General features: G+C 42.6%; 1 protein-coding gene and 2 long non-coding RNA genes across 3 annotated transcripts; 1 reads left to right on the top strand and 2 right to left on the bottom strand.

The window, feature by feature from the left end:
• Positions 1–493: 493 nt before the first annotated feature.
• Positions 494–2,118, bottom strand: LOC124469579. Its single transcript, XR_006956313.1, has 3 exons — positions 1,774–2,118; positions 1,100–1,171; positions 494–571 (listed from the first exon to the last, which is right to left on the bottom strand). It is a non-coding gene; the product is annotated as an uncharacterized LOC124469579 (long non-coding RNA).
• Positions 2,119–9,640: 7,522 nt separating this feature from the next.
• On the top strand, positions 9,641–13,442 carry LOC124469733. The gene is made up of 10 exons (XM_047023207.1): positions 9,641–9,673; positions 9,768–9,901; positions 11,211–11,333; positions 11,533–11,711; positions 11,867–11,960; positions 12,260–12,386; positions 12,487–12,696; positions 12,936–13,053; positions 13,138–13,229; positions 13,399–13,442. Exons 2-8 carry the CDS (start codon positions 9,818–9,820, stop codon positions 12,983–12,985), a joined length of 867 nt encoding a protein of 288 aa, XP_046879163.1. The 5' UTR covers positions 9,641–9,673; positions 9,768–9,817; the 3' UTR covers positions 12,986–13,053; positions 13,138–13,229; positions 13,399–13,442.
• A 4,360-nt stretch (positions 13,443–17,802) lies between these two features.
• LOC124469591 lies at positions 17,803–21,928 on the bottom strand. Its single transcript, XR_006956315.1, has 3 exons — positions 21,589–21,928; positions 21,427–21,466; positions 17,803–18,193 (listed from the first exon to the last, which is right to left on the bottom strand). It is a non-coding gene; the product is annotated as an uncharacterized LOC124469591 (long non-coding RNA).
• Positions 21,929–22,548: the final 620 nt, after the last annotated feature.

Genomic DNA, 22,548 nt, shown 5'->3' with positions numbered 1-22,548 from the left:
TGGAACACGTTGATTTCACACAGGTGATCTCCTTTTAACGTATTTTGACTTCTCAACAGACTTGGTTGCAGATTTAGGTGTGTCAAAGTAAAGGGGCACAAATGCTACAATTTGGTGATTTACATTTGTTAGTAATTTAGATCTATCTTAAAAATAAAAAAATAAACTTAAAAAGTTTTTAAAAACTTAGTCTTTCTTTTAGTGTTTGTGATTCAGTCTTGTAAAACACTAAAACATGATACAGTCCATGGGGGGTGTGGGTGAATACTTTTTATAGACATTGCATTTCCATGCACCATTTTCAACAACAGGATCCAATTATACAGCATTGAGCATGGAACACAGTCCAAGGCACAAATTAGCAATCTGTTCTTTATCATTTCCTCACACATACAGACATTAATGCACTGATTTGGATATTTAATGTAAAATCTCTGTATAATTATATACAATGGCATCAGTATTATCTGTTCATGATCCGACTGTAACTCCAAAGAACCGGTGTGTCTCCTTGGCTTAACAAACTGCTCTGAGATGCCCACTAGCATTTCTTTTGGCAGGAAGTTCATCCCTGAAAATGTTAAGAAACATCATGCAAGTAGTTGAGTCAAGCATATCCAATGCATCGATCAAATTAAGTGTTAAATCTGTAGGCACCTATCAAAACATCTGCATGTTCACTGTATTTACCAGTCTCCTACACATGATATTTGTCAGGGTAAGAAATGTGATTTCTGTGTGTATTTTAAACAAAGACCATTGTAATATCGTACTGTGTTGTGGTCATGTATTATGATCAAATGTGTTTTATGGTATTATAATAAAATGTATGTTTTAATGCCAATACGAAATAAAGTATTGAAGGTCTCCATTGTGGCATATGCATGAACAATGGTTTCAGCCCTAAGAATACAGGGATTGTTGTCAGTGGCGGAGCCAGGGAATTTCCATTGGGGTGGCCAGGATGGGGCCAGTGATAATTTTTGGGTGGCAAGCATGTGTCTCACCAGGCGATGCAGAGCTATTTAAGACACATATAGGAAACATCTCAACATTATTCGGAATACAGGTGAAAAAAAAGAATACACTTATTCTGTACCTGGGGATCCACTGGGGCCACTCCTCAGGGAGGACTCTTCTGTCCTGCTCTCAATCAATCTTTCAGAAACATCTAAAATAATAACAATAAGGTGTACAGGTAATTTTCCTAAAGGTTTTATAATGCATCCTATATAGTGTTTAACAAACACACTATAAGCTAAAGTATAATATTAGTGAAAGTGTCTCTGGGTAGCAAATACAAATATGCCATACTTTAATGTAATGAAAAAACTAACTGATATGTTTTACAATGCACTTTCAACCTGACCTGTATATGAATAGACACACTTTAAGCCAATTGTAAATAAGATAACCTCATACCAAGCTGTACTATATGTGAGTCTCTATACTGTATACCTGGAGTTCCATTTAAGTTGCTGCTCTCTGGGGGCTCCTCATCCTCGCTCTCTGCCTGTTTTTTCTCCATCTCATCCTCATTCTTTGCCTTAGCTGTCTTCTTTCCACTTGCCCTGAAGAAGGACGCTATGTCTGCCTTCTTCCTCTTCATTATTTTTCCCTCTTTAATGACACCTATCCAAAATGCATACTGTATATACCTGACACAATCATAACACGATCTAGCTTGCTTCTAAACTTCGCAAAATAGATAGTCATGGGTGGGATAGTCACAGTTATTAGAAGACAAAAACAACATCCATTATGATATCATACCTTTCTGTTTTGGGTTTCTTCACTTAGCCGCAGGTGCCGGTCGAAGCGTCAGGTGGTAACAGGCATTCTCAGGCCATGCTTGAGCCGTTTAATTCAAATACAGGATGTGTGCGCGCTGCGCGTGGCTAAAGGGTCCAACAGTGTACTAGCGGTGCGAGAAAGGTTCCGCATTTTTCCACAGCCGTCAAAACTTTTAACCGCTCTGATGTGGTGCTTGGGGTGGCCGAGATTCTACGGGGGGTGGCCGTGGCCACCCCCGGCCACCCCCTGGCTCCGCCATTGATTGTTGTCATCATAAACTAACTGAACAATGTGACAAAAGTGACTATGTAAATTGCTGTACTATGCTTCAAATGGGTACCTTCAAAGTTGGAGCATTTGTCGTGATAATGAAATTGAAAAATCAAGATTAATTTTGTAATATGAGTTCTATTTACTGTAATGGTGTGTACAATAAATGTGTACCCCAAAACATTTTACAACCTTAAATGTAAGGGTTTTATTGGCTAATCTATCAAATGTATGCCCCTTAATATGATGGAAGAGGGGTAAACTGTACAGTGTATTACTATGAACAAAATGTGGTGGTTTTGTTGGACCGTCTCTGTCTAGGGAGGGCTCGGAGGGCACAGCAATATGTACCGCGTGCATATGCGGCAGCAAAACTAGCGTTGGCTAAAATATGTTTATGATACTGGGATGTCTCACAATTGTGCACCATACTTTTTCTGAGCTTGACAAATAACCCATATTACAAAAGACTAAAACTAACACTAAAACTAATAAAATCTAATCTAAAACTAAACATTTTCAAAAAATAGAAACTAAACTAAACGAGCAAACCCGCTTTAAAAACTAATTAAAAACAAACTGACTTTGAAAACAAAACGTCAAAACAAAATAAAAATCAAAACGAATGAAAAATGCAAAACTATAATATCCTTGCTGTGCACCTGTCACGGCCACAGCCGTGCCCCCCTATTGTTTTTGGTTTTTGCCCTGCCCTAGTGTTTCCCTGTCATTGTCGTCACCTGTCTCGTTCAGTTGTCGTTAGTTTCATTGTGTTCACCTGTGTCTTGTTTGTTTCTGTGTATTTAGGTTCCTGCTTTGTGTCCAGTCTTTGTCTTAGCATTACCCTTTGTCCCTGTGTGTACCCTGTCTGTTTCCCGTTTTGAGAATTAAACCTGTGTTCCTCGCTATGCCTCGGTACTCCCCTGCATTTGGGTCCAACCCCACCTCACGTCGTGACAGAACGCTAAGACCAAGATGGGACCCAGCAGAGAGTTCACCCAACCCTTTCCTAGGGACCCGCCTGGCCTTTGGTGGACCCCGAAGCCTGCAGCTCAAGGCCCACCCCAAGTCCTGGTTCCAGCCCCAGCCGGAACCCCGACTCCAGCCTCGGTCCTGCCCTGGGCCCCTGCCTCGATCCTGCCCTGTGCCCCTGCCTCATCCTGAGGTTGTGCCGCCCTGCGCCCGGACGAAGAAGGTTGCGCCGCCCAGCACCCAGACCACCAAGGCTGTTCCTGCCAGGGAGTTTCGGCCGCCTGCCGCCAGAACCCAGCCCCGTTCCTGCCCTGTACCCCTGCCTCGTTCCTTCCCTGTGCCCCAGCCTCGTTCCTGTCCTGTAGCCCAGCCTCGTTCCTGTCCTGTAGCCCAGCCTCGTTCCTGCCCAGTACCCCAGCCTCGTTCCTGCCCAGTACCCCAGCCTCGTTCCTGCCCTGTACCCCAGCCTCGTTCCTGCCCGGTGCCCCAGCCTTGTTCCTGCCCTGTGCCCCAGCCTCGTTCCTGCCCTGTGCCCCAGCCTCGTTCCTGCCCTGTGCCCCAGCCTCGTTCCTGCCCTGAGCCCCTGCCTCGCCCCGAGGTTGTGCCGCCCAGTGCCAGGCCATCCGAGGACTCCTGGCCGCCTCCTCCTCCGCCCGAGGACTCCTGGTCGCCTCCGACCGAGGACTCCTGGCCGCCTCCTCCTCCGCCCGAGGACTCCTGGTCGCCGCCTCCTCCGCCCGAGGACTTCTGGCCTCCTCCTCCGCCCGAGGACTTCTGGCTGCTGCCTGCCGCGGTGCCCGCGCTCCCATGCGCCCCGGTGCCCGCGCTCCCATGCGCCCCCCCTCGTCCGCGCTCCCATGCGCCCCCGTGCTCCAGCGTCCGGGCCGCCCCCCGGACCTGCCTCTACCCTCTGCCCTGCCTCCGGGCCGCCCCCCGGACCTGCCCCGACCCTCTGCCCTGCCTCCAGGTCGTCCCCCGGACCTGCCCCGACCCTCTGCCCTGCCTCCAGGTCGTCCCCCGGACCTGCCCTGACCCCCTGCCCTGCCTTGTGGGTCGTCGGGTGACGTCCCTTGAGAGGGGGGTACTGTCACGGCCACAGCCGTGCCCCCCTATTGTTTTTGGTTTTTGCCCTGCCCTAGTGTTTCCCTGTCATTGTCGTCACCTGTCTCGTTCAGTTGTCGTTAGTTTCATTGTGTTCACCTGTGTCTTGTTTGTTTCTGTGTATTTAGGTTCCTGCTTTGTGTCCAGTCTTTGTCTTAGCATTACCCGTTGTCCCTGTGTGTACCCTGTCTGTTTCCCGTTTTGAGAATTAAACCTGTGTTCCTCGCTATGCCTCGGTACTCCCCTGCATTTGGGTCCAACCCCACCTCACGTCGTGACAGCACCCACAGATATTAACTAGCACTGTAGTAGTAGGTTGCTATATGCTAGCCTGGCTAGTAGTGATGGGAAGTTCAGATAATTTTACTGAATCGGGTTCTTTGAATCTCGTTTAGTAAAATAAACAAATCTTTAATCGTAATAGTAACATATACACTCACCGGCCACTTTATTAGTTACGCCTGTTTAATGGCTTGTTAAAGGGTCATTCACTGCAAAACCAAGTTTACCTTGTCATGGTTGAATAACAACAGTTCAGTGTGTAAAATGGACATACAGTGAACCTCAAAGTCCATTGATACCTCTTTCCTATGCAAATCTCACAATTTGAAACTGCTGCTGTAAAACGGTCGGTTTCAAAAGATCCACCGTCGTGATGTCACAACGGGGGCTCCACTTTTTTGGCTCCGGTCTGTACCTTTGTCACGCCCCAAAATTTGCTGCGCACTGCTCTGTGTACTTCCACTGAATTACAAAGAAGAACAAGGATATTGAAAATGGACTACGGTCGTAAATGCAGTGTTCCAGGCTGTAAAGGGAATGCTGACACTTTTCAGTCTTTCCAAGGAACCAAACACTTGACGGGCTGTGATGTTTTTTCTATGAGAAGATCCCTGTGCAGTTAGACCCTCAATTACACATTTGCTCGAACCAGTTCACAGACAGTTTTGAAAGCTGTTATTAGCTAACAGTTATTTGCAATGCTAACGTATCCTGCCTGTATCTAGCATAGGTAAAATGTGTGATGATTTAGTTTATTGACAATGGGGCTAACGTTATTTCATGTTCCTGACTGTGTTTCATTAAAATAAATAACCTGTGTTGTCATGTAAATCTACAATTTACGATGCATGTTTGTCCAGATCTTTGTCAGGTTATTTTTCATTTTTCCGCAAGATAGCTAGAGCTAACTGAAGCTGAGTTGAATCACGATAATTTGGTTGCTAAGCTGTAATGTACCCAACAAGTCGATCCCGTATGCTTCGACAACAGAAGTGCAAACAACTAGCTTTATCATTTCAAATGATATCTAGTCTGTCTGTTGAAAACAGTGTTGTGTATACACAACACTACATATTTATAGGCACGTTTTTATATCAATTCTCCACCTTCAATGTTTCAGTGAGTGCTTTTGGCCATGTTGCGTCTTTGCTCCGCAGTTTCACTCGTTGTAAACCAACCAATCAGCACGCAGCTCACCTAAATATTCATGAGCATACCATAAAAGGGAGAAAAACGCTTGTTTTGTTCCAGGGCTATTTCACAGGGTGCATTAGGGCGCATAGAACAGCACCCAGGCCATTTTTAGTCCTACCAATGTTACATACCCTATTCGGAGACCTTAAGGAACAGTGTGAAATACCCTATTAAATCAGTAAATGACCCATTTAATACAATTCTTCCAAAATACTGCAAAGTGTAATTTAAAGATAACTTATAAATAATTTCACATAAAAAACAAATTACCGCTGCACCATAAAAGCAGATGTGTCCTTATTCAATGATCAAAGTTCACTATAATTCTGTACAAACATCTTCCAAATTACAACAAAGTAAAGATGTCATTTTTGGCATACCAATTATCTGTACATCTTTCCTAGTGTTACATTAATTCATGTAGCGGAGCTGCACACTGTTTTTGGGGGCTACGCTTTGTTAATCCCTGCTGTACAGTACAGGCCCTGTATGCTCTAATTTAGCTGGAGTTTCAGTAGTGCTGGACTTCAGATTGTAGCAGTGTGTGGTCGTTCAATAATAGATATAATTGATCTACAATCAAGTATTTAGTTAAAGGGTGCCCCCCACCAGAATGGGAGCTTTGTGTTTGTAAATCTGATTGTGTTTATAAACCGCATTGGAATATATGCCACACTTGATACGGGAACAATGATACCAAGGAATGCACGAGTATAGGCGATCTTACAGCCATGGGCGTATCTTGCCCTATTTTGGGGGGGCTGGAGACCCCCAAAAGTTTCATTACCCCCCCTAAAATCTGGGGTGGGGGTGTAAGGTTGCAGGAGACACTTGATGTAGTCGGGTGCAATCCCGTTCACTGCTCGGAAGGTCAGTACCAGGGTCTTGAATCTGATACGGGCGTTGATGGGTAGCCAGTGGAGAGAGATGAGGAGCGGGGTAACATGGGAGCACCTGGGTAGATTGTAGACCCATGGGAGCGCCTGGGTAGATTGTAGACCAGGCAGGCCGCTGCGTTCTGAATCCTCTGAAGAGGGCGGGTTGCACATGCTGGGAGACCAGCGAGCAGCCAGGTACAGCTGCGTGTCGTAGGAGAAGCCATGGGAGGTGATGATTGGTCCAAGTGAGGTTGTGTACAGAGAGAAGAGGAGGGGTCCAAGGACGGAGCCCTGTAGGACACCAGTGGAGAGCTGGCGAGGGTCTGACAGTTTGCCTCCCCAGGAGATCTGGTAGGATCTTCCCGACAGGTAGGTTGAGATCCACTGGAGTGCAATGCCAGTGATGCCCATCTCAGAAAGTCTGTAGAGCAGCATCTGGTGGTTAACCGTATTAAACGCTGCAGAGAGGTCCAGCAGAATGATGACGGATGACCTGGAAGCCGCTCTGGCAGACTGGAGGGCAGTGGTGACTGAAAGGAGGGCAGTCTCTGTGGAGTGGCCAGTCTTGAAGCCCGGTTGGTTGGGGTCAAGCAGGTTGTTCTGAGAGAGAAAGTTAGACAGTTGGTTAGATACAGCACGTTCAATTGTTTTAGAAAAGAAGGGTAACAGTGATACCGGCCTGTAGTTCTGTAGGACGGCAGAGTTAAGGGAGGGTTTTTTGAGTAGAGGGGTAACTCTGGCCTGTTTGAAGGCAGAGGGTAAGGTGCCGGAGGTAAGAGAGGAGTTTAAGACATGGAGAAGAAAAGTTACGAGGGGAGGGGAGGTAGGAGGAGTTGGAGGGAGAGAGACAGAATTGGATAAAGTAGTGATCAGAAATGTGCAGTGGGGTTACCGAGGTTAAGTCAGTGATACAGTTACGTGTCAGGATGATGTCTAGCTGTTTGCCTGCCTTGTGGGTCGCCGGTGTGCTCAGCAGCGTCAGGTCGAAGGAGGTCAGGAGAGACAAGAAGTCGACAGCCTGCGTTCCTTGGAAGTGGATGTTGAAGTCCCCAAGGACTATCAGGGGGGTTCCATCATCCGGGACGATGCTGAGGAGCATGTCCAGCTCCTCCACAGAGTCAGCTAGCGGTCCTGGTGGGTGATAAAAAACAATTAAGCATGCTTCGATAGGATCAGTTAGCATCACATAATGGTGTTCAAATGATTTGGCAGTAACAGAGAGTGGTGTGGATGTGTATTTAATATGTGGAGAAAGAAGCAAACCTGTCCCACCATCCCACCCGGTTGAGCGGGGTGAGTGAGTGAAGGAGTGGTTGACGGAGAGAGCAGCTGGAGTTGCAGTGTTCTTTGGGCGGATCCATGTCTCTGTCAGCGCAAGGGCATAAAGAGAAGCCTGGGTTGCAAACGCTGGGATGAAGTCTGCCTTGCTCACAGCAAATTGGCAGTTCCAGAGCCCTACAGAAAGAGAGAGGGCAAGTGGAGAAGATCTGGACAGGTACTGAAGGTTAGAAGTTGACCTTGTATACTTTGTGACATATCAACGTCTACGGGTAGTGTAATGAACAGGAATGCTAAGGAAACACATGCTAACTATGAATATGTTCTAGGTGGATTAGAATACAAATAGGTTGATACTTATCTGAATAGGTGATCCGCCTCGTCGGCCTTCCTCTGTGGACTCCCGCAGGTAGACTCCTTGTCTTTTTTCGACCGAGTCTTTGTGCGCCGTGGCTGCCAGACGAGGCTGCCTCTGCAGTGCTACGCGCCTTAAATATGCTAATGCACAGATACAACGCCCCCAATTACTAAAGACGACCCTGAGTACTCTGCCACCGCAACCCAGTCTCATCCCAACTCGTCGAATATTGACGCTTGGGCAGAGCCCTTTGGCGTCACTATACCGACGCCGGGGGACGCCTTTTTCGTCGTTTTTTGACGCCTAGGGACGCCCATTGACTTCCACGTTAATATGTTCGGCTTTTCCCGTAGAAAATTGTGAACTATGGCGTCGTATTTTGACGCATTAGGTCTCCCATAGATTTTGATGAGCGGCTTTCGGATTTTTACGAAACGTCACCATAATAAGTCGGGTGATTTCGTAAAAATCCGGCCGATGTGCTTTCAACATGATTTTTTTGTTACATCCAAGTAATAAACGTTATAAATGACATAAACCTTATTTAAGGACATAAAAGTTATTTATAAAATGGACTGATACCAAATAAACCGATCTAAAAAGGTAGGCCTATATGCATAAAAAAGAAAAGAAAAATAGAATCCATCGGGGGAGGAATATCATTTTATTTTAATCATAATTTTAAGCGCATGGAAGCAATCATGTCAAATGCACTGACAGGAAAACCTATAAATTATCCAACATTATTGTAATTTTATTATTACACACAAGTCGCCTAAAAGTTTGACGCTCAATATCTGGCTGGAACTACTTCTTGTCACCCAAACCTCCGCTCTCTCGTACTGAAAAGGTAAGCTATTATCGATGAGGTAAACGTATATTTAAGATACTATCCTACTATACAGTTTTTTTTTATTGTTTTTAGGTTGGTTTAATGTTATTATGTTTGACGTACATTGCCCGGTGCTTTGCATCACCAATATAAATTAATTGACTTTGTAAACTGCAAAAATAGGCTAACACACTGTGCTAGCTAGTTAGCTAGTCTAACGTTATGTCATGCAAGGTCATGAACCGGTGCACTTTCATTGGACTCAGACCAATGTTTATCTTTGCTGGCGTGGTCCTTTTTACATCTCATAGCTTGCTAGGTATGACATTTATTGTATTGTATTTTTTATCTTTTCTTACTTGCAGCTGAAGTCACGCATTTTCTGGAAACGATATCGATATCCTTATTACCTCACCATATTATTACCTCACCATATCCTTGCCTTACTGCCTATTTTAATAATTTGTCAGGACGTACCTGTGTATACCTGTGTCCACCTACCTCTGTCCACCTGTGTTACGCCCTCCACAGGCTCTGCCTGTCTTTCTGTTTGTCTTTCTGTTTGTCTGTGTTTGTGTGAATCTCCAGGCTCCAGTGATCCAGTCCACCCTACCTGCACAAGATCCACACCTGCGGTCCAGTTTCCCAATAACTTGCGGTGACATACCCTGGTTTGCCCTCCACTCACCGCCAGATCGTGGTTTTTACAACCTGGTACCTACGTTCCTGGCCTCCTTGTACTTCCGAGTCTATTATCTACTATTTGTATTCAAAGTGTTCTAATATTGCACTTTCTTGTGTCCCAAAGAAACATCCCACTCGCCATCTGCCCATTTGTCTGTCTACTCTTTCAACTCAATGATGAGTGATTTGCAGTTGATGGAATTGGAGGATGAGCTCAAGAGTGTAGATACATTTCTTGAACATCTCAAGACAGAAGAGGTAAAGCAGCTTCTGTTTTGTCTATAGTTAACAGTATTCCTTCTTACCAGTTCATATAAGATACATGGAGGCGTATTTAAAAGACATGAATCAGAAGGGTTACACTACTTTAACTGCTTTTTCTGTCAGTAGTCCGAAGGCATTTCCCATATTGGTAAACCTTTCTTAAACCAAGTTGTAATTCTAGACAGAGAAGAACAGACAGAAAACTAAGACCACATCACCAAAGCCTGTTCATTGGAAGAAGAGGGACCACAATGGGGACATTGTTCACCAGCGCCCACGAGCCCTTAGAAAGCAGTCAACATCACAAAGACCAGACGAAGGAAGACATGTTTCTTTTTCACCGCCATTAGACCATGGCCAACACCTAGACCATGGTGAATAATCTTTTGTTCCAAATGCTGTATTTCAACAGTGTGTTGTGGCGATGTTGGAGTTACGATATTATTATTTTTTCTCCTCCCTTTTGAAGATTTGAATATGCGGCAGCTTGAGGACCTTCTACAGGACTCAGAGAACATGGAATCGCAAGATTTTGTTCAGCAGCCACCATTGTCCAGTTGGAGTCAAAGGCAGAAAAAGGTCCAACAATGTTGGCAACAGGCGAGGCCACAGAACCTTGACAATTTACTTTCTGCTGAGAACATCGTACAGATGACATGCAATCACTGTCACGTGAAAGAAGCTGTCATCCGTTGTGGGGAATGTATGCCCTCAGAGTGGTTTTGTGCTGAGTGTGATGGCTCGGTACATAAACACCACACTCTACACAACAGGCAAACCATCATGGATGGATTTTTCAAATACATCCCACCAACAGAGGCTGTGACACTCTGTGACACTGGAAAATACAGCATTTGTGAACAAGGTTGGCATTTATTTTACAATTGATTGTCAATTTTCTTAACAGATCATTCTTATCTGAAATTGAAATGTGTTATTTAAGTCATTACTCACAACCCAAACATTATTAATTGTATAGCTTATGGTTCTTTGCCTTGCAGATTGTTTTCTGCCAACAGCTCTACCTCAAAGGATATGGTCCTGTGACAACGCTGATGCAGCAGTCTCTGTTGGTAGATCCATCATACTGGTTTGCATAAATGGTAGGATCTTGTTAAACTGTTGAATTTTTTTATATTACTAACACGTCACTTTGGTTTCATGTTATTGATTTGCCTTTCATGTGCTCTCAGGCCGTTATGATCTTCACGTTCCGGTGCTAACATGCAAACATTGCAACCAGAAATGGGCTCCAGAAGTCAGTGACTTTGTAAAGAGTGGTTACTGGCCTGCTACCATGCAGGCACAGACACTGTTCCACCAGGATCTCTTCCATTCCTTTGAGGCTATGAAGACAGCAGCTCCAGGAATGTCCAGACAAGCCTTTACAGCAATGTTGGACCAGAGAACAAAGCAATATGGAAGAGTAAGTAAAAAGCAGTTCAAGGTCCACAAGTGGCTGTAGTAGGTAGTACATATTTCAGATTGTAGACTGAAGACCTTACCACACAAAATAGTCATTTGCATCCTTATGGATTTGAAAAGTTGCATACAAAACACAAAACATACAAAGGCAAAGATGTAGTTTATCGTTTTTGAAAGCTGTATTATATTATTTTCTTTAGACTGGCAAAGTGAATGCAGATGCATTTCAGAGAAGTTTTCTGCAATTTGTGTACTGCAACTATGAAGAGAACCAACTTCTTGGAAAGGAGCCATTGGTCTGTCCAGCCTGTAGCCCTGAAATGGTGGCTGTTTCTGTGGATGGCAACAGAAAGTTGTACAGGTTCCAGAAAACAAACCAGTGAGTTCTGTGCACATATAATGAACAGCCAATGTAGTTAATATACAGTATGTCCAGCTGTTAATGACACTGTTAATGTCAATGTTTTTTTTGATAAGTGCTACATAAATAAAAGGTCCTATTACAAAGGTAGTCCATAATACATTGTCTTAAAGGAGTGAAGAGCCAGGGTTCTTCGATGGAGTGTTTTTAGCCCGAGACTCTGAGGTGTCCAGTTTTGTTGAGGAGGTCCGGGGAACTGTCAAGAGTGTACGTTTTACATTATTCTGAACAACATTTATTGGGATTATTTTGTTCTAATTAAAGTTAAAGTAGAAAACACGATTGCCTTTGGAGAAGGGAGTCTATGATCAGGTGGGGATACAGCACTAGATTCTTATCCAGGGGGCACAGTACATTCATATTGCATATTGCTTTATCCTTCAAATGTAAGATAGGTCAGGCAATGACAAAATCTTGACAGTTAGTTTGTGTGTTTGCGTGAACAATCCTGCAATCTAGTGTACTTGAATTAACTATTGTCATGTTCAAATGATTTACTTTGGTAGACCGCAGGAAAAGCGATGTGTGGTGACACCCAATGGAATGCAGCAAGAGAGACTTCAAAGCGGGCCAACAAGTTGGATGAAGAAGGTGTGGAAATTGCTGTGTGTAGACATGGATTTCTTCTCAAAGGTTGGCATGGGTCTGATTAAGTAGTAGTAAAAAAATAAAATAATATATATTTATATTATGATCTAAATCCTCTTTCATGTGCATTGTGCTTTTTTTAAAGGTCTGAATATGTATAGAGGAGAAATCTTTGCATATCCAATGTTTCTCCAAAAAGAGTTCCAGAGTGCTACATTTTTGGCCATGGATGTAACCTGCCGATATGTGCCATACTTGACAAGTGTCAGAGGCCCTGACACATCTTCAACCCCTTCAGGAAATGAGGCATTGCTTGTCTGTGATGCATGCCAAAGCCCACAATACAAAATGCGAGGTGATGCTTTTAGCTACTTGACCGTACATTTTAGAGTATGATGTGGCAAACTGAGTGTAAAATGCCATAATAAATGACAATAGCCATACCACAGTGGTCTGGACTGACCCATACAACAACCTAGGAGTGTGTTTAAAGTTTTTCTGTAGCCCCTAAGTGCTGCCCTCTAAAGTTGGTAATCTCAGGATATGCTTCAATAACGTGTCCACACCGCTTTACACATTATCTTCTTCCTGTAGATTCTGTGGACTGCAAGGAACCAGGAGGGCGCCGGCACCACTCTCGGTGAAGAAGTAGAGCAAGTGAATAGTTTTCTCTCCAGATGTGCCCTTACCACCAAGTATATGGCCAAGTCAGGTTTGTAAGGTTATTTCCCCCTGCCAGCCTGCAAATGTACTTGTTTTACAAAATTGTATTGTGATTTTGTTTTGTTCTTCACAGTAAGAACTGACATGCTGACTGTCCATGCTATGGGGTGGAATGAACGGAAAGAGAATGGCCTCCATATAGCCTTGTCTTCTAGATTCAAGAAGGTGTGTTCACATACTGAAGATGATTAACTTTTTAAAGCAGTTACATATAAACGTAACTTTTACTTATTATACCCAAAATGCATCAGGTTGTTATAGTACCCCCTAGTAGAAATTGTAGTGGTACAGGACCTCTGGTAGTTTTAAAGACCTTCTGTATTGCTGTTTTCAGACAGTAGAGAAGACTGTGGATGTAGCTGAGAGCCTGAAGACAATGCAGGAGCAGTTGCATTGCTGTGATGACATGCTGAAACAATGGGTTGTTGATGTCAAGCAGTGGGCCAGTAGCAGTAAGAAAAATACTTAATTCATAAACACTCTCAGTCACTTGGTTGTAATATCTGCATATCTGTAGCTTAAATGTTAAAAGTGTATTTATTTTATCTCTAATCAAGGAAGCGCAGCACCTGGTCCTGTTGATGCTCAAAGTTTGCAGATCACAATCGAAGCACTCTTTGTGAGCATTTGTCAGAAAAAGCACTACCTTTACAGACAAAATGGTATGTATAGTCTAAACATAACTAATGCAGATAAATCTTAGGCTATACTGATATCTTCATTACCATGGCAGCTCTTTTTACGTACTATTGTTTTTACTGTATTTGCAGATCGCAACAAAAGGCGACAGAAAATAACTCAAAAGATAGCCTAGGAAAATAAACGGTTGCTGGAAGACATCCAGAGATACAACTAACAGCCTGATGGTGACCTTGTGGACACAGAGTTAGTTGTGCAGAAAATCTCTAACAAAGCTGCAGAGAGCATGATCTGGCCTTGGCAGGAACAGAACACAGGTGTTGCATCAAGATTTAACTTAAGTATGCATATAAAATGTCATCAAATTAGTTTATTAATGTCAAATGTTTTTATTCCTTGACAGACGGTGTGGACATCCTTACAAAGAAGAAGCTCTTTGACCACGTAATGCTTGCCTCACGACTAAAAGAGGAAAAGCAGATCCTTGTGAAGGAGATGCTGCAGCACTGCCAGTACCTCAAGGACTCAGTGGCAAAGGTCCAGACACTGATGGGCACTGTTTTAGTGAGCACACAGACAGGAAGTAAGTGTAAATCAAATGATCTGGCTACATGCATTTTCAAATTTATAGGTCAAACTATTTAAGTGGAAACCAATCCTGCAAGTATAGTCTTCGGTAAATTAATTTCAACATAAATTAACAAAATTTCCAGGCTTGCCAAATGGATTAACCGAGGAGGGGTCCAAGGGCCTCATCAGCGCACTAAAAAGAAGACTGCAAGACCTGAGACTCCAACAGCAGACCATAGCAGGCACCTACAGATGCACTCTCAAACCAAGTAACAGGCTGGTGGAAGAGGAGGACAGGGAAATGGAAGAAGACATGGACTGGCAACGTGGCAACAGCTCGGATGATGATGATAGTGATGAGGAGGAGGATGCAGAGAATTGAATTCAAGTCACTTGGATCTGAATCACTCAGTCACAGCTGTAATCGCCTGAGACCTAACTTGATATACTGTAATGTATACTGTGTGTTCTCTCCCTTTGATCTTTACCTGTAATGGCCCAGGCGAGTCAATTGCAACAAAGGCTGCCTCCAGAGCATGACTGCAGCAGAGCACAGAGCATTATTTGTAAATGAGTGGTAGAACATAACCCTTAACTTGTAACATGGGTGAGTTGGTGACCAAGCTAACGTTTTCGGGTTTTTGTTTTAGATTCACTGTTAGGTAAGGGAGCGTGCTGGCTCCGCCTTCCCATTGCGGGGAGCGCCAGCGGCTCCCAGGTTTTGGTTTTATTTTCACTAACTCAGTCTTGTTTTTCTGTTCAATAAACTTTCGTATTATTTTTTACATACATTGACTTGCGTGGTTGGACTCAATTTATGTTGGCTGGCAGATTGGGCAATTGGGAAATGATGGGGATAAATCATTCATTTATTATTCATCATATATTTATTCATCATATATTTCAATTATCCAGATTGTTTTTGAAAAATTCTGATTTAACTCTGTATAACTCGAGACAACTATCATCTCAATATTTAATATTGATTAGTGACCATTAGTGAAAATCTGAGTCTGGATGAGGTTGAAGTTCTGTGTGTAATATGTAGCGCCGGCGTCGCCTGCAGCCCGGCTGACATGACGCAGCCAATGGTATTCTCAGATTCAAGGCAGCCGGCTGTCGACGCCGCCGGCGCTGCATGAAGTCGAATGTACCTATAGACGCATTTTCTGTTGATAGAAATGAGTGGGAATATTTGGCATATAAACCACGCAAATAGGGATCCTCCCAACGGAACCCTGAATTAGCTGAAAGCTACTGATAGCTAACTGTAGTTCTTTAAAACCAACGAGATTCCAAACAATCGTAAAACGAAGTAATCGGATGGTTTCTAATTATGCGAAATTACACATTATGACAAACCAAAAAGGCTAAATATAGCTACCAACAAATCTTGCCATACACCATGATTTAAGTAGCCCTAGCCTACACAAAAGGTGTGTTCGACTTCATGCAGGGCCGGCGGCGCGGACCAGCCAATGGCATTCACTCCTTCAAGTCAGCGAGGCCGGCTGTCGGTGCCGCCGGCGCTGCATGAATTCGAATACACCTAAAGTCAAGGCTAATCCCTCGATGCGTCATCTCATTTAAAATACTACTCCATTGCCAACTAGGGCATTTAATGCTAATATTGATTACCTCTTCAACACCTCCAATATATTATAATCTATTCATACATACTTTGTATGTGATATATCAATTGTTAAGATGTTCTGTTTTCAAACCCTAAACATGTAAACTTTGAAACATGTAGGCCTAGTTGAACTACAAATATGCCGTCGTTCAACATCTCGATTCAGTGTTTAATGGAATACGTTTGTAGTTCTTTTAGTAATTTGTGTTTTACACCAATATCATCTCCAATTTTATATTAGATTGATCAGAAATGTAAAATGTATATGCATTATAGATCAATACGCATTATATATAATCAGCACTACAAAAGTAAACTTTGGAATGTCTTTTTCTCATACTTTTATTTTATATTAAATCCGAGTTTTGAATGTTTTTGTCACACTGCATGGAATGTCTCAATGGATCAACATGTAAATTTTCAGCCCGGTAACAGCATACATTGGAGTACAAGACACATTTTAGATTTTGAAAATGAACATTTCAAGGTGGCGCTGTTGAGCCTCTATCTGGCTTAGAGGTAAAGCCATGTGAAAAAAAGTATTTACTAGTCCAAAATATTCGACAGGGCAAGCCACGAACATGTACCACCAAGGACATCAAACCCCTAACCCTAGCGCTGTCTGTTCAGACCATGTCTTATGCAGAACAACTAATCATCTTTTAAGTTTGGGGATAAACAAATGCACAAGTGGTTCTGTACCCTGGTTCTGTTTGTGCTAAACCAGGACTATGTGCCACCAAAACATAATTTGACTTTGACCACTGATGTCGTCTATTTAGATTATGAATGGTCTTGGAATCTATACTTGTAAAGATACCTCACTGCAATGGCAGATTTGGATTGAATTGGATTGATGGAAGACTGTCGTACAACAACGTCAAACCCATTTTTGGAAAGGTCTTACCTTGCGGGTTCATTTATGTAAATTTGACACATTCCTGTAAACCCTTATCTGATATATTGACCTTTGAACCCTTGCCAGGGGTCACCTTAAAGCCCTATATTTAGTAGTAGTATGGTAATTTGGGTTCCTTTCATGGCACATAGTCCTTGCTTGGTACAGTGAATGACTGGGGTTAGATAAACTGTGTCTTTTAGTTTCATAACCCTAGCCCCTACAGGGGATCAACAGCGCCACCTAGAAAAGGTAATTTTTCCTAAAATTCAATTCAATTTTCTTTCCTATCTGAAGCTAGGATCATCCTGGGATTTTGTATTTAGACCAATATTGACACTCTTCACATCATACTGGAACCATGTGCGAAGATAATGATGTCAAATAATGTTAAGTAAAGTTTACATATAAAGATATTTAAATGTTGACTTTTCGAGTACTGATACATTTTGTCTTTCATAAAAGACCAATGAATGTATATTTGTCATATTAAGTGATTTAAATGTAACTGAGGACAAAGATCTTCTCAAAAAATTAGTTTTTTAATTGAAAGTAAAAAAGAACTACATTTCCCACAACCCCGCCAATATGTTTTAACACTAATATGCGCCATATTTGTAGTCCACGTAAGTTCGCTATGGTTATCATTTTAGTTAAGTGTATATAATGTATAATTCATATAGCCTATCTTCATGCCATCACCTTTATTAAGGCATGGATTATTCTGAATGTGACGTCATCGCGCCACACTCCCAGTACAGATTATTCATATTCAGCCACAAGGAATCCATCATTTAACATTGTATGTAATGTGGTGTTAATAAGATAACAAATTGACATCCGCTTGTGATGGCCTAATTTTTAATCTAAGTTTTCTCTTCATAGGTAGTCTACTCTTACCTCCACCAAGCAAAGGATCAGACGGTTGCTTGTAGGCTAACATAAGTGAGTCCAACCATGAAAGTCAATGTTTATAAAAGTAATACCAAAGTTTATTGAACAGAAAAACAGCCGCTGGTCCTCCCCGCAATGGGAAGGCGGAGCCAGCGCGCTCCCTTACCTAACAGTGAATCTAAAACAAAAACCCGAAAACGTTAGCTTGGTCACCAACTCACCCGTGTTATAAGTTAAGTTTTATGGAGGCAACCATAAATCGATGCCTAGAACCCAGGAAGTGACTAAATGACTAAATGTAAATGTAAGTGGATAACAAACAAAACTTGAACTGAGAAAAAGATTGTGGCCGTAACAGTATCACAATAAGCTCATAACATGTTACAGTGTATATCAATAACAAATATAGAATTGGGAACTCTTTAAACAATAACCAGGCAGCTAGGCACAGAAATATTAACAGCAGACTTCCAGGTATCCTCCCATTCTTTTACACTGTGAAAAGAAATACACATCAGAATCAGAATATGGTTTATTCACTATGTATGAATTTACGGTGGCAGGGAGGGGCAAACAATAAACATACGGATCTTAAAGTAAGTAAAAGTGCAAAAGTTTAACTATTTCTTAGAACTAAAATCTAAGAATAAAACAATTTAAATATAAAATATGTATAAAAATAAGAGTAAGACTAAGTAAGTAAAATTTTGATAACATAGTGGTTACTTTATCAAAAGTTAGTGAAATACAGTGATCAATGTTATCTGTTTTTACAATTTCACCATGAGATTATGTGACTTAAGTTAAAGGTCCCCATGGCATGCTGTTTTTGGATGCTTTTATATAGGCCTTAGTGGTCCCTAATACTGTATCTGAAGTCTCCTCCCGAAATTCAGCCTTCGTGCAGAATTACAGCCACTACGAGCAGTCCCACAATGAGCTTTCCTCAGGATGTGCCGTTCCTGTATCTGTAGTTTTGAATGCTATGAGGAGGAGAGAGGCGGGGCTAACTGCCATGCTTCGGTCGTTTGTAAGCCATGATGTCTCTCGAGGAAAAAACAATATCGTGCTTGCACAGTCGTAGCTAATTTTATCATTGGCGGGCCATATTCTTTGGACGGGCAACGCAGAGTAAGGGGAGGTAACCTTTCCCCCTTATAACGCATAAGAGGAAAATTCCAGATGGGCCCATCTGAACTTGAATTTTCTCAAAGGCGGAGCAGGACATCCAGGGCTTGGTTTACACATATCGCAATTTCTAGCCACTGGGGGACCATAGGTAGCCTGGCTCTGCCCTCCTACGTACTTCCGCTCAATTTGGATTTTGCTTCTGTACTAGGTCTGGGAGCTCGGCTCTGAAGTCGGTTTCCAGAAACAAATTTGTTGTAGGTCCAATCAGCGAACAGAGGGAGTGGCTGAGAACGATGACGTTAATGTCGTGCACTTGTTTGAGTGGTTCAGTAATGGCGGCGGAGAAAGATGCGAGCGAAACTATTCTGCGGTTGTGGCAACGCTGCCGAATATAGGTTAAAGCCGGAGCAAGAACATTCCTTGCTGAGTTTTGTTGGTGGCCATGATGTTGTGGCCCTCCTCCCCACGGGGTTCGGGAAAAGTTTGATTTTCCAGCTACGGCAGCTTGCTCCATTACAGTAGTGGTGAAGGAGTTGGCTAAGGCGAACGCTTGCGATTGGTTATGGCAAATCAGAGTGGTTCTGGGCGGATCCAATTGTTTTACACTTCAACAGAGGACCCGCCTTCAAGGAAGTTAACGTTTGTCAATGGAGAGATCCCAGACCCTCTGTACAAATGAAATGTACGAGGGTCTGGTTAGGACCAGGCTAGACCATAGGTAGGATAGGGGAACTCATATTAATGTTAAATAACCTCCTAAAGTTAAGTTTTCATATCATGGGACCTTTTACACTGTATAAGTAAGGGTTTGGAGAAGCACATTTTGTCGTATTGGCTTAAATAAAATTCAAATCCTAATAGTAATCAAATCAAATGCTTGGACAGTAATATGAATCTGGTATCTGTGGCCGTTACAGGACTATAATTAACACAAAGAATAACGAATTCTTATTGGATACTGCAGTTCTTTAGTAGAGTAGAAGTTAATTTCTCTGATTCAAGTTGGTGATAGTTTCTTCACAGAGGCAATGTATGTTTAATGATAAATGTTCAACTTTTAACAACAGGAACTATAGGCTTTTCACAAGTTGCTTGTGATGAAAAATGCTGTTGGCTACATTTCAGATGGAGGAAAGAACTTGAGATATAGCCAAAAGATAAGAGTACAGTCTCTTAGAGTTCGATGGGCCTAAATGGTGACAAGTCAGATAGTTTGTTGCACAGAACCACCTGGGGAAGTCATCCTTGGAAACTGTTAGGAAAAGGGCAGGCGCTTTTACCCCTAAAATTGCAAGGGATTGTATCTGTCTATTAGGGCCGGGCGGTATGATGGTATATACCGTTCGACGGCAGAAACCGGGAGAGTTTTGGCTATACCGTTTCAACCGCGGTATACTTTTTGACTACTTTTAAATGTTTTGGGTTGGGCAAAAAGGGCTCGCATCTAAAGTCTTTACAAATTTGTGATATTTTTGTATTTCACGTCAATTAAATGTCTGGTTGTTGTATTGTATATAAGCCATTGCATAAATCGTATTCCTTCAATATTTAGAATTGTAGTTTAACTTTTATTTGATTTGCTATTTTCGTTTGACCTTGATGCAGATTTGCGTTGGTCTGACGGAATTTTTGATGTGGAGTACACATTCATGCCGATGCTAATTAATTATATATTTGATGACCCATTCTGCAGGTAACCAATTTGATTTGTTGCTCAAGTTGTATGTCTCGTGCTGTAAAATTATTGTTGTAAAATTACACTGGTGGCGTTGCTAGCATTCTTGATTTAGGATGACTAGTGAAGGCTAGCTACTGACTATTGAGAGTGAGGACATGCCGGGAAATATCAAACTGAGGCTTTAACGTATCGACCGAGCTTTAAGAAGGTTGATACGCCGACACCGAAGTTAAATATTGATAGTAAAACTCTGAGCTGTGAGTACGTCACCATGCGGATGGCATGACTGTGCATCCGCCAATCGGAACGCTCGTACTGTCGTTGCCTTTAAATAATAGCCAGTAACGTCTTGTAGTACATGCAATACTGTTTTTTCCACCACACTAGTGGCACTGGTAAAATTTCTTAACTGAATTTACAGAACAATTACTATACCGTGATATATACCGTAACCGTGATATAAAATTACTCATACCGTGATAGAAGATTTTGGCCATATGGCCCACCCCTATCTATCACTCTCTATCTAAGGCCTGTAGCTGCCAGGAGTTCCTCTGTAGGATGATAATTCGTTTGGCCACAAGTGCATTACTTCAGACGGCCTAAGGTCAGATGGCTGAGCGGTTAGGGAATCAGGCTATTAATCAGAAGGTTGCCGGTTTGACTCCTGGCTGTGCAAATTATGTTGTGTCCTTGGGCAAGACACCTCACCCTACTTGCCTCAGGGGGAATGTCCCTGTACTTGCTGTAAATTGCTCTGGATAAGAGTGTCTGCTAAATGACTAAATGTAATGTAAATGTAACTTGAAGCCTGGCAAGATGGATTCATGGACAAGCTAACTCAAAAAAGCTTTAATAATAATTAAACCCCCACTAAAAATAATTTAAATGAAACACAATTGCATGCATCTGAGCTTACCTGCTTTGAACATCCCTCTTTTTAAACAGGAAATTGCAGCCTGAAAATATATGAACAGAGGAATAACAAATAAGATGATTTGCCTGATTTTTTTGGGGTCATTACAAGAAAAGATTATTCATAATGCATAAGCATATGACCCTTACATAAGACAACCTTTACCTTAAATTCTTTTTCTTTTTCCCGGGGAATGATTTTTGGGAAGACCTTGAGGAGAAGAGATATGGGAAGAAGTAGAAAGTGGGTAACATAGAGAGAGGGTTGGTGAAGGAGGTAAAGAGAGCAAGGGACTGGGGAAAGGAGGTGCGGAGGAAGAATGGGAGGGAAGAGCAGGAGAACAGAAAGAGTGGGAGGGAAGAGGAGGGGAAGAGAGAGAGGGAGTCATAGGATGTGAAGAGGGAGAGGGAGTAGGAAGAGTAGATGAAGAGAGAGAGGGAGTAGGAAGAGTAGATGAAGAGAGAGAGGGAGTAGGAAGAGTAGATGAAGAGAGAGAGGGAGTAGGAAGAGTAGATGAAGAGAGAGAGGGAGTAGGAAGAGTAGATGAAGAGAGAGAGGGAGTAGGAAGAGTAGATGTAGAGAGAGAGGGAGTAGGAAGAGTAGATAAAGAGAGAGAGGAAGTCATAGGAGGTGGGTGGGGGACCGGGACAAGGTTAAGGGTGAAGGTTTGATCCTGAGTGGAGGCAGGGGATGTTGCTTCTGGTGTTTCTTCTCTTGTTTCTTCACCAGCTGTGGCAACGAGGCTATTGTGGTCTGAGAGATAAAGACAAATAAGTAAATGTAGAGGGAAGCAATATGTTCTCTGCTCCCAGCTTGAATCTAACTATAACAGCCCCACAAATGAGGTTAATTAAACAGAAACAGGGTCTAATCGGGGAATATTTACTCATCAACAATATTCTATTAGTATATTTTATGTTACATAATGTGTTTAGAAACTAAATGCAAAGTTATAAAAAAGCATGTCCCAATGCAAAATATGTGTTCTTACATTTAAGATAGTATTCATAAAGGGTGGTCATTTTTTTAATGATCTCCCTCACAGGCCCCTCTGGTATGAAGCCTATGCCTGCAATGACCTCTGCTGTAAACCCCCCCCCCCCTCTCTTCTCTTTACCCATGAAG

This window comes from Hypomesus transpacificus, chromosome 7, assembly GCF_021917145.1.
Source record: "Hypomesus transpacificus isolate Combined female chromosome 7, fHypTra1, whole genome shotgun sequence".
Lineage (NCBI taxonomy): Eukaryota > Metazoa > Chordata > Actinopteri > Osmeriformes > Osmeridae > Hypomesus > Hypomesus transpacificus.
This window is presented reverse-complemented; position numbering and strand designations above follow the sequence as displayed.

Excerpts from the sequence above, each read along its gene's own strand:
- LOC124469733 (XM_047023207.1), top strand. The coding sequence starts at position 9,818 with ATGATGAGTGATTTGCAGTTGATGGAATTGGAGGATGAGCTCAAGAGT. Across the intron at positions 12,387-12,486 it reads ACATGGATTTCTTCTCAAAG|GTCTGAATATGTATAGAGGA; the intron begins GTTGGCATGGGT and ends CTTTTTTTAAAG. Across the intron at positions 12,697-12,935 it reads CCCACAATACAAAATGCGAG|ATTCTGTGGACTGCAAGGAA; the intron begins GTGATGCTTTTA and ends TTCTTCCTGTAG.